The sequence below is a fragment of the Stomoxys calcitrans genome, chromosome 2, assembly GCF_963082655.1.
Source record: "Stomoxys calcitrans chromosome 2, idStoCalc2.1, whole genome shotgun sequence".
Lineage (NCBI taxonomy): Eukaryota > Metazoa > Arthropoda > Insecta > Diptera > Muscidae > Stomoxys > Stomoxys calcitrans.
The window spans coordinates 223790239-223802430 of record NC_081553.1 but is presented as its reverse complement, the minus strand read 5'-3'; the positions used below and the strand labels follow the sequence as shown (position 1 = coordinate 223802430).

Below are 12192 nucleotides of genomic sequence, written 5' to 3'. Positions count from 1 at the left end.
AAGCGAGCGTCATTCTATGTAGTGTTTTTCGGTTAGGTTAAAAAGAGGTTGCAGATATTAATCCACCCCATGCCACTATGGACATACACTTAAGCCAGTAATCGGCTTGTTGTGAGCTCTAAAAACTATAAAGTTACCTCTAAAAGGAAAATTTTAAGTTAGGAATTTCGTGCTACTTACAAAATCATTAATTATTTTCAATACCACTCCCCTTATTTGGTTCATGTCTGGTATTGTGTCTCCATCTAAGTGCCAGTATCTGTTAGACGCGAAAACCGGGCATGCTCCAACGTCTCATCACCATCGCCGCATGCCCTACACATGCTATAACTTGCCGCACCGATTTTACATAAGTGAGCTCGTAGCCCTATGTGTCCCGTTATAACACCAATAGCTATACTAACCTCCTTCTTACTTCCTTTCTCGTCTTCTCACGATCTGGACCCCCCCACAGGATTTTCGCCGTCCTGCCGACCGTTTCGCTGTTCCACAATGTTGCATGCGCATTCGTCGCCCACTCCCTTAACTCGGACTGCGTCGACCCGAAAGGTTTTGGGTTAACCAAGTTTATTGACCGCAGCCCTTTGGCCTTCACCACCAAATCGTCTGCCCTTTCATTTTCCCTTACTCCGTTATGGCCCGGCACCCATACGATGCGGATTTTGCCATCCTCAGAGAAGTCATTAATCTCCTTCTTACACTGCAAGACTGGGGGGACAACTTCACTTTTGCGGCCTTCTTCTATGCCTTTTAATAAAGTAAAGTTGGAGTCCATACATGGTGGGCATGAAGGTGCCCCTCTTATGGTAAATTGAGTTAATGCGATGCTGAATGACCAGATTATCAACGCATCACTAGCAGATAGCTCGATAAGGAAGATTGTGACCAGAGGAACTCTGCAAGGAGGAGTTTTATCTCCTCTATTGTGGCTTTTGGCGATCAATTGGATTCTGATATCTTTCGAGAGGGAGAGAGTGAAGGGCGTTGCCTAAGCGGACAACGTCGTCATCATCGTGGTTGGCCGTTTCCTCTATACTATTATGGACCTCGTTCAGGGAGCAAAACTCCCTGTCGGGATGGCCGAAAGAAAGAAGCTGGTTTTCTTTAAGGATCTGTCCTGGATGGGGTGGAGCTACCGCTCTCTTCGGAGGTCAAGTACTTGGATGTGATGCTTGACCGGAAACTAAGCTGGAGAAGAAAAGTCGAAGAAAGGGTCAAAAGGCGACTGCTAATCTCTGGAACGAAGCCATTATTGATCTTATGCCTTTACACCTATATGTTGGGTTTGTGGCAACAAAGATGGCCATCAGACTGAGGGAGTCAGGTACATGGCGCTCCTCTAACTAAAGCCATACTTCTGTTCGACAGGGGGATGGTGTTGGCGCGTGGTGCCATACGGCGGTGGAGTCAATCCTTGTTTGGAAGTCATTTTCTCGAAAAGCAATCCCGCCCTTCCCGGGACCCTCTGCGGACACAGAAGGGTCTAAATCGGCAGAATCAGGAATAATTAAAGACTTCTTTATGCGTGCAGCGTCTTTCAGGCGGAAATCTTCGCGAATCTGAAGGCACTGTAGACGATGTTGTTGCTGGAGCGGCGGCCCGATCAAACCATCACTATATACAAGGACAGTCAGGCGTCGCTGATGGCTCTGTCGTTGGGCCGCGTGAGTTCGAAACTGGTTAGAAAATGATGAGGCTTCTTCGAATCATGGGAAAGGCAAAAAGACTTTGCTGGGTCCCAGGCCATCAAGGTGCGGCGGGGAATGAAGTGGAAGACGGCCTGTTCAGGAATCGGTCGCTGATTGACACAGATTTTGCTATGGAAGTAGTGAGATCTCCACTGTGCGAGATTCTTGGTAGAGTGGAGGCCTTCTACGATGGTTGCGCGAACAAGGCGTAGTCTAGTGCTGCAGGTTATAGGGTTTCAAAGGCCCTGTGGGCGAATATTTCGCAAAACAGAACGTCGTTTATCTTGGGGCTGAGAAAGCAGGTCATATGACTGCTAACGGGAGTCCTGATTGGTCATTGCAACATCAGGCCAGGAGAGGCAGACTTCTAGAGAATGTACGATGACGAGGATAATGGGTGAACACCTCTTTCCGAGCCTGGATTCCCTACAGGCCTTAATTGGCTGACAGGATCGACTGCCAAAAAATTTTTTAATTTTTTTTGGACCTAATGGACAGTTGTCAGCACAATGGACCTAAGGTCTCCAAGTGAAGCGTATTGAACTTATCTCCCAATTTATTGTTTTGAACCCATATAAGGCCTTTTTTTACATAATTTTGATGAAATTTTGTAAAGTGAATTGCGTGGGACGCCACGACATCCGTACTGGGCTTGGTCTAGATCTGACCATATTTCGAGAAACTCGTAGCTGCTTCTGGTTCATAAATGGTAAATTTTCAGAAGATTTAGTGAAAATGTGGTTAAAATACATATCAGAGATGCTGAATATTTACTTGTTTGTATTCAAATAGAGTAAATGGGTCAAGAAGACTACTTTATGAATGAAACGTTGCTAAGTCATGATTGGCGGTTACATGTTTTGTGGATATATTTGCATTTAAAGTTATTTGTTTTCCGATTCCGAAAGTAACAACAATGACGGTCGCTTTCAAGCGTCAAAGTTGAAATTTTTTAAGCTTTTTCTAAATGTTTTGAGTCCAAAGCGCTCATTCTGTTTCGGCTTTTACTGCCATAGCAATCATCAGATTTCTTTAAGTTGGCGAACGAAGTGACGAAAAGTAAGTGGTTTTGCCAGTTTGTCGGCTATTAACTAAAAATTCTTATCAAAAGTCATTCTTCGTATTATAACGGCTTTAATAATTACATTGCATAAGCTTTGTGATACCGCTCTCAGTCCATTGCAGTACTGTTGGGCGGTTCCTCACCTTTCTAATTGAGTCGAAAGATCTCAACCCCAATCTGGCTCCATGAAGGAGGAAGTAAAATGGAAAATGGGGGAACTTGACGTTATATGTACCGAGGTGGCTGATAAATTCCGCAAGTGTTAAGTTGGTATTACCGCCGATGCCCTCTAATAGCTACACCATTACCTAATGCAGTACATCCAGTTATCATTTGTGACATTTCAGTGTTCTAAAGGTACACGTGTTTGAAGGTAGTACAAATAGAAGTACTAACTTTATGTGATTTAAAAGGTTTTGGTGGTTTTCTGCTTGGTTTTTTCTGTAGTAATTTGACTTAACTTTTATGCTAGCTTTTAAATACATACATACATACAGACAAATCCTAAAATACTTAAAGCGTTCGTATAATATCCTTAAAATATCCTTTGATTTATAACTTTCAAGAGAGAGTGTTAATTTTTTGTTTTGTTTTACCTAAAGCCACTTTTGTTTGTCTAGTGAAAACCATTGCTTTTCTTTTGCGCTTGTGTGTGTGTGTGTGAGAGAGTGAGTAATTGTGTTTGTGAGTATGTGTGCGTGTGTTTTTGTGGTGCCATCTATCATTTGTCCTTTGATTTGAAAAAGAAAGCTGCTTATGTATGTGCCGCGTTTCATTTAGAGTATTTGACAGGCATTTGAGTGCATGCGATGTGAATGACGTCCATTGCCAGAGTGGCCAGCATAGGCTGCACCCGTACAGCAAGGATGAATGGCAGCCGAATGGCGAGCATGACTAAAACTGTGACTTGTGGTCAATTTCGTTGAGGAGGGCTCGTGGACATGATGGCATGGTGCATGATGTATGGTGGGAGCATGGCCATGACTGTGACTGCAAAATGCAAAAAAAAAGAGAGAAAAAAATTAACAACCAATTTCCATTCAATTGTTTAAAACTGTTTTACCCATGACTACATATATTAGAGTCCGATATTGAATTGGCCATATGTCTGGGTGGTGGTGGTAAAAACAGAGGGCAACCTCCCCCTCCCATATCCATTAGAGAACTATTGCCACCCTGTGGTGCCACACGATCACCAAATACCTCATTTAGTCGTGTACTTTGAGAGCCCTTCATTTGCGCCTCATTCTCTTGCACCTCTTCAATCATTTTGTCTAATTTCTCTAAGGCTTTCGTTTGTTTGGCGGCCAGGAAAGCTTTGCGTGCTGCCTTTGACATTGGCAATGGTGCCGACATGGAGCGTATGGGTGGAGGGGAGCTCATTGATATGGATTCTTTGGATGTTGTGCGGCTACCAGTAAATGTTGCATTTTTGGGTTTAGCCCCCGATGCCGTAGACATAGAGACAGTTGTTTTGCTGTTGCCTTTCAACTCTTTCGTTGTCCTGGGAGCCGTGGACGTTTGATTAGTTAAACTGCAAAGTATTAAAAAATTAATTCAAAATAAAAGTGGGCAAAAAAACCTTGGAAAACCAAACAAATAGAAAAAAGAACATGGGAACAAAATATTTTTTAAGAAGTTGTAAAAAAAGCTTAACGCTATTTGGAAGTAGTAAAAAGGCTTTGTATATTAATGAGGAAATTTAGAGCCTAGAGTCCCATGGTCTCTAAGAATACTAAAAATCGGAGGAAGGGCTAAGAAGAACTATAAAGTGATACCCTGATAAACTCATTCATATAATTCTTGTTAAAAAACCACCCAACTGTTGTTAAGGATATAGCTCAGCTGTTGCACAATAAGGCAGCAGAAGTCGACGGTTTGCCGGACGAGTTGTTTAAATACGAAGGTGGCCCAAAGTTAAGAGATATACATCAGGTGGTTAAGAGATATACATTTGGATAAAATAACGTATTGATTAATAACGATTATTGAAGGTAGGAGTGTTTGACAACTATCAATAATTAAGTCGAATGTGTGCTCACTGTGGATATATTTGCGTTTAAAGTTATAATTTACAACATTCCAAGTAACGGAAGGAAGGAAAGGAGGACAAATGGCCGGCCAGACGTAGAGACAGGGTTGAGAGGCGTCGTATGACTAGAAGATTTTACTCACAAATGAAAATTTGGGACAAAACGAAGGACGGAACGAAGAAATACGAACGTACGGGCAAAAGAAGTACAGTTGGGAGGAAGTATGGACAGAAGGAAGTACGGGCAACAAGAAGATCGGACAGCAGAAACTATGGACATTTAAAAGTGGGGATAGCAGGAATGCGGACAGAAGGAACGATAGAAGCACGAACAGAAGGAAGTACGGACAACAGGAAGATCGGACGGCTGAAACTACGGAAATTAAAAAGTGGGGATAGCAGGAATGCGGACAGAAGGAACGATAGAAGCACGAACAGAAGGAAGTACGGACAACAGGAAGATCGGACGGCTGAAACTAAGAAAATTAAAAAGTAGGGAAAGCAGGAATAACGGACAGAAGTACATATAGAAGGTGGGACAGCAGGAATTACGGACATTTAAAGTAGGGATAGCAGGAATAACGGACAGAAGTACATATAGAAGGAAGTAGGGACAAAAGGAAGTATTGACAGACGAAAGTATGGACAGTACGAATGCGGACAGAAGAATGTAGGGCAGAACGAAGTGCGGGCTGAAGGAAGTACTGGCAGGAAGAAGTACTGACAGAAGGAAATACGGACCGATGGAAGTAGGGACCGATAGAAGTACAGAAAGAAGGAAGTACGGACAGAAGCAAGTACTGACAGAAGGAAGTATAAACAGTAGGATTGCGGACGGAAGAATGCACGGACAGAAGGAAGTGCGGGCTGAAAGAAGTACTGGCAGATGGAAGTACTGACAGAAGGAAGTACATATAGAAGGGAGTACGGACAGATGGAAGTATTAACAGAAGGAAGTATTGATAGATGGAAGTATGAACAGTAGGAATGCGGAAAGAAGAATGTACGGGCAGAAGGAATTGCGGGCTGGAGGAAGTACTGGCAGGAGGAAGTACCGATAGATGGAAGTACGGACAGACGGAAGTACCGACAGAAGGAAGTACACACCGAAGGAAGTACGGACAGAAGCAAGTACGGACAGAAGCAAGTACGGACAGAAGGAAGTACATATTGAAGGAAGTACGGACAGAAAGAAGTAATGACAGATGGAAGTATGAACAGTTGCAATGCGGACGGAAGAATGTACGGGCAGAAGGAAGCGCGGGCTGAATAAGTGCTGGCAGAAGGAAGTACTGACAGAAGGATGTACGGACCGATGGAGGTAGAGACCGAAGGAAGTACGGAAAGAAGGAATTACATCTAGAAGGAAGTAAATATAAAAGGAAGTACATATAAAAGGAAGTACGGACAGACGGAAGTATTGGCAGAAGAAAGTATGAACAGTAGGAATGTGGACGGAAGAATGTACGGATGGAAGGAAGTGCGGGCTGAAGGAAGTACTTATAGAAGAAAGTACTGACAGAAGGAAGTGCGGAAAGAAGGAAGAAAATATAGAAGGAAGTAGGGACAGATGGAAGTACCGATGGAAGGAAGTTCGGAAAAAAGGAATTATGAACAGTAGGAAGTACGGACAGAAGAAAGTATATGCAACGGGAAGCTTGGACAGCAGGAAGTACGGACAGAAGAAGTGCAGATAGCGGGAAGTAAAGAGAGAAGAAAATGCCGCTAGAATGACTATTAGACAGATCGACTTTCAGACTGATGGACTTTCAAACAGCTCGACTTCCAGACAGATCGACTTTCAAGCAGATTGTCATACAGACAATACAAGAATTAAATTATATATAGACGACAGTAAGAATTAAAATTTGTTTCTAAGAGTTTTAAAACGATTCTACCACATGGTGGTTAATTCCATTAAAGTCCCAAAGAGAAGAGTAACGAGGATGTTTAAGCTAAAAGTAACAAGGCAAGTTAATAAGTTAAAGAGCTACTTAATTCAAGCATTTGGTAAGGCTTTGTTTTATCCAAACTTTTACAAGAATCTTAACATTGTCAGTAAGAACAAAAGAAAGCATGCATAAACTTAAAACTTTTAAACAAAAAAAAAAAAAAAATACCTGTTCTGCTCTTCAAACATCTTCTCCCCTATCATATGTTTTCATATATCAAACCTATTTTTACAAAAATAAATCAAAATTCCAAATCTCATAGAGGTACCAACTTACCTAACTTTAATTGGTTTATCTGCAGCTAAACTGGAAGTCGAAGAAGAATTTTTCATATGATAGGTTTCTCTTGCCGGTGCTGTTGAGGGTGGTGTGGCCTGTTCCATGGCAGCCAATTCTTCGGGAGTAAATTGATCAGGATTACTGGGACGTGGCTTGGGAGGGGCACTGCCTATGCGAAATGGTGGTATAGGACTGCAGGGACATTGCGAACTGTTGGCCAATGAGCTGCGAGACATTTGTAAGTCTTCCAAAAACTCTTCAGTGTCTAGGATCAAGGAGCCGAATACATCGCTAGGAGAGCGCATAAAGACATGGCCCGTAGAATTAGAACGAGATTCGCGGCCTTTTTCTCCAGAGCCCCCCGAAGCGCTGCCATAAAGACTACGCACCGGTGAATTGGCTATGCTGCGGCGAGCCACATCTTTGAAGGTTACGGGGGAATAAATACGACTACGATCTTCTCCACCGCTGGCATCCGCTTCTCCCACGGGACTAGGAACTTTGGCTGCCGTAACAGACACTACAGGACGCTCCTTGGTGGTGGACATAGCACTAGGAGCTGGCATAATGGCCTTAGCCGATAGAGGTTTTATCATAGCCGGTGTTGTGGGCGGTGGAACAAAGGCCGATACCGGCAGCAATTGTGCCGGTGACAGCTGCAGAGGCTTGCGATTTTCTCGCTCATCCAACCAATAGGTTTTCATGGTACCCTTACCTTTCACCTCGATTTCTCCTCTTTCGGTCATACGATAATTGGGACCGAGGAACTCTTTGGTAGACTCGGAAACATGTACCTTCATGGCAGCACTGGTGGATTCCATGCGAGAGGCTGTGTTGACTGAATCTCCAAACAGACAATAGCGGGGCATTTTCAGACCCACAATACCTGCCACCACAGCACCTGAGTGTACTCCAACTCGTATACGTAAATGTTGACCCGTTGAAGGATCTTTCAAATCTTTAATGGCATCCACCATATCTAAGGCCATATCGCATACCTTCTCGGCATGATTGGGATCCTTCTCAGGGGCACCGGCCACCACCATATAGGCATCGCCTATTGTCTCCACTTTGTAAACGGTATTGCGCTCGGTGAGAGTATCAAATATGGAATACATGGCATTAAGCATAGACACAACTTCCATGGGTGTAATGCGGCTGCAGATTTCCGTAAAGGTAACAACATCCGAAAATAATATGGAAACACAATCAAACATCTACAAGTAGGGTATGAAAAAAAGTTACTGGGAGTTCTTGTGAAGCCTACAGGAACTTACTTCGCAGGTATCTATGGGATTTTCACCTCTTCTCAGACGATCGGCCACTTGTTTAGGTATCATCTGATATAGCAACTCATCGGTGCGTCTCATTTCTTCATCTAGTTTTCTCATGGACTCTTCAAGTTTTTTGGATTTTTGCTGCTCCTGATCCAAGGCTAATTTGAGTTCAACTGATTGTTGGGTACCAGCCAACATAAGATCCCTGCAAAGAATTTAAATGGGCTTTAATGTTGAAAAATACTTTTGCTTTACCATTTTCCATACCTGCTGAAGTCATGCATGGACAAATCATTGATATAGAGACCCGTCGTTATCAGCGAATTTAGATCAGGCATTACCGGTGTACCCAAAAACATAATCATACGCCAATTGTCCATGTAAACCATTTGACCTGAACGTAAATTGCAGAAACGAATTTTGGAGATGAAATGGAAAATTATTTTATAGAAGTCTCTCACTGGTGACCTACCTTTCAACCGCAATGATTTCTCCGGCTCTGAACCATCCTCATGCACAACTACTTCTCCGGTTTTTTGAGATTCTTGACGGTCTGTCACTGGATCCACCGTTACCAATTCGAATATGTTATTGGTACGATTTAAAATCTTAATGAGAGGTAAAAAGAAAAAAAGTTTTTAAAAGGAATTTGGCAACAAAAAATCGTAAAAGGAGTTTTTTGTAAAAAATTTCGCTCTAAATTCGATTGTGACGGAGAATTGCACTGACATTTCATTTGCTTAAAAAACTAACGAAAATTTGCTCCAAATTTCTTCAATCTTTTCATGGATATTTTGAGTGAAATTTAAATTTTTTCAAAACTTTTAAAGAGATGCAAAAAGAAAAAAGTTTTCTGGGATGTATGACAACAACCTAAAACAAAGCGAATTCATCGATCCTCGAAATTTCCTCATAATCGGATTTTTACAAAAAAAAAATCGAGAGTTAAAAGAAATAAAAAGAAAAAAATTATGCTCAGGGATATATGGCAAAACATGTACACCGGTATTCACAAAACTTAATGTACATTTGAGATAGGTTTATTTGACTGATTTCCTTTATATTGTACATCTGTCAAATAAACCTATTTTAGGGCTTCATTAAGTTTTGTGAATACAGCCGTTTGACCATTCATTCAAATTATGATTTTCCACAAAAAATTGATTTGTTTTCTAATTGTTTAGTAAATTTCTCTTTAAAGCTATCGTTGACTCCTTTTAAACCAGTTAAACTGCCATTAGCGCCATGTGCTGGTGGTTATGCAGCAAAATCATTGGTAATTATGGTTAATGGGGTAATGAAAGGCTGTGCTGAGAATGCATTGAAAGGGATTAAATAGCCATGCAAGCATTCTTTAGTTTTCTCACGTATGGACGTACATGCGTGCGTGTGTGTGTTGAGTACTTACCGTTTGAAATTTAAAGGCAATCAATGGACGCACTAAATCGAACCATGCTGTGATTTTTTTGCCCAGCAATTCCGGTAATATGACCATTAAAGAGTTGCCAATGCTGCGTACCACCATATCAGCACTGTTGCATAGCAATAACCACAAAGTGATTGATGGCGCCAAGGAGGGAGCAGTGTGTAGAGAAGAAAAAACGAAAATGAAATTGAATTTTTTTATAACATAAAAGGGGCAGAGAGATAACCACAAATACCATCAGCCACCAGCCACTAGGTAGCAGGTGTCTGTCATTGAAAGGTTCCTGTTATCACAATGTCACCATGACAATTTCTCTCAACCTCTATGTTTTTCCTCACACCACTACTACATACCCGAAAACAATGCAAAATGGAAAAATCTCGAATAACACATGGGCACTAATTGGCAAATGTTTCTCCTCGCGTGTCATGGCCAGCGAGGCTAGGGTAAAGGCTCGATTATCGAATGTCAACTGGAACGTCACATGCACCGTATCGAAAAGTATCTCTTCGCGCACCAGTTCAATGTGCATTTCCTTGTGATAAAAGTAACGGGCCACCTCTCTTATCTGGCCCATGGTGTAGTAGACAAAGCCACGACGTTTGGAACGATAATGCAGGGTAAGACCTTGTTTGGTTTCGTTTTCGCAAATAAAAGATGGTGCCCGCATACGTGGATATGAGAATTTTAGGTATTCATGGAGATTATCCAAACCATTGAGAAAATCTCGCATATGTCTACCCAAAACTGAGAGAACACGATCATAGCCATATTGACCAACAAAACTGACAAAATAAACACCCATTTGATCCATGAATTCGCGTTCGGAAACTCCAAGAACCTGAAAAAAGAGAAAGGAAAAAGAATTAGTAAAAATGTCACTAAGAGTTAGAGTTAGAGTTAGAGTTAGAGTTAGAGTAAGAGTAAGAGTAGGAGTAGGAGTTGGAGTAGAAGTAGAAGTAGGAGTAGGAGTAGGAGTAAGAGTAGGAGTAGAAGAAGTAGAAGGAGTAGGAGTAGGAGTAGGAGTAGGAGTATGAGTAGGAGTAGGAGTAGGAGTAGGAGTAGGAGTTGGAGTAGGAGTAGGAGTAGGAGTAGGAGTAGGAGTTGGAGTAGGAGTAGGAGTAGGAGTATGAGTAGGAGTAAGAGTAGGAGTAGGAGTAGAAGTAGGAGTAGAAGTAGGAGTAGGAGTAGGAGTAGGAGTAGGAGTATGAGTAGGAGTAGGAGTATGAGTAGGAGTAGGAGTAGGAGTAGGAGTAGGAGTAGGAGTAGGAGTAGGAGTAGGAGTAGGAGTAGGAGTAGGAGTAGGAGTAGGAGTAGGAGTAGGAGTAGGAGTAGGAGTAGGAGTAGGAGTAGGAGTAGGAGTAAGAGTAGGAGTAGGAGTAGGAGTAGGAGTAGGAGTAGGAGTAGGAGTAGGAGTAGGAGTAGGAGTAGGAGTAGGAGTAGGAGTAGGAGTAGGAGTAGGAGTAAGAGTAGAAGTAGGAGTAGGAGTAAGAGTAGGAGTAGGAGTAGGAGTAGGAGTAGGAGTAGGAGTAGAAGTAGGTGTAGGAGTGGGAGTAGGAGTAGGAGTAGGAGTAGGAGTAGGAGTAGGAGTAGGAGTAGGAGTAGGAGTAGGAGTAGGAGTAGGAGTAGGAGTAGGAGTAGGAGTAGGAGTAGGAGTAGGAGTAGGAGTAGGAGTAGGAGTAGGAGTAGGAGTAGGAGTAGGAGTAGGAGTAGGAGTAGGAGTAGGAGTAGGAGTAGGAGTAGGAGTAGGAGTAGGAGTAGGAGTAGGAGTAGGAGTAGGAGTAGGAGTAGGAGTAGGAGTAGGAGTAGGAGTAGGAGTAGGAGTAGGAGTAGGAGTAGGAGTAGGAGTAGGAGTAGAAGTATGAGTAGGAGTAAGAGTAGGAGTAGGAGTAGGAGTATGAGTAGTAGAAGTAGGAGTAGGAGTAGGAGTAGGAGTAGGAGTAGGAGTAGGAGTAGGAGTAGGAGTAGGAGTAGGAGTAGGAGTAGGAGTAGGAGTAGGAGTAGGAGTAGGAGTAGGAGTAGGAGTAGGAGTAGGAGTAGGAGTAGGAGTAGGAGTAGGAGTAGGAGTAGGAGTAGGAGTAGGAGTAGGAGTAGGAGTAGGAGTAGGAGTAGGAGTAGGAGTAGGAGTAGGAGTAGGAGTAGGAGTAGGAGTAGGAGTAGGAGTAGGAGTAGGAGTAGGAGTAGGAGTAGGAGTAGGAGTAGGAGTAGGAGTAGGAGTAGGAGTAGGAGTAGGAGTAGGAGTAGGAGTAGGAGTAGGAGTAAGAGTAGGAGTAGGAGTAGGAGTAGGAGTAGAAGTAGGAGTAGGAGTAGGAGTAGGAGTAGGAGTAAGAGTAGAAGTAGGAGTAGGAGTAGGAGTAAGAGTAAGAGTAGGAGTAGGAGTAGGAGTAGGAGTAGGAGTAGGAGTAGAAGTAGGTGTAGGAGTGGGAGTAGGAGTCAAAGAAAAAGTTGGAAATACTATAAAAAGACAAAAAGTCG

General features: G+C 42.6%; 1 protein-coding gene across 3 annotated transcripts in view; it reads right to left on the bottom strand.

Annotated features, from left to right (window-relative positions):
* Positions 1–615: 615 nt before the first annotated feature.
* The window catches only part of LOC106090734 (soluble guanylate cyclase 88E), a 125092-nt gene continuing 113515 nt past the window's right edge, over positions 616–12192 (bottom strand). Inside the window, exons 4-11 of one of the 3 annotated variants that reach the window (XM_059362842.1) lie at positions 10071–10558; positions 9700–9823; positions 8764–8899; positions 8559–8685; positions 8292–8496; positions 7012–8231; positions 3815–4255; positions 616–3741 (exon numbers count right to left, since the gene is read on the bottom strand). In XM_059362842.1, the coding sequence (XP_059218825.1) occupies positions 3528–3741; positions 3815–4255; positions 7012–8231; positions 8292–8496; positions 8559–8685; positions 8764–8899; positions 9700–9823; positions 10071–10558 (2955 nt within the window). In that variant the 3' untranslated portion in view covers positions 616–3527. Of the gene's footprint in view, positions 3742–3814; positions 4286–6903; positions 6958–7011; positions 8232–8291; positions 8497–8558; positions 8686–8763; positions 8900–9699; positions 9824–10070; positions 10559–12192 lie in introns of those variants that run through there. The other 2 variants (XM_013257021.2, XM_013257045.2) reach the window with 2 other exon arrangements.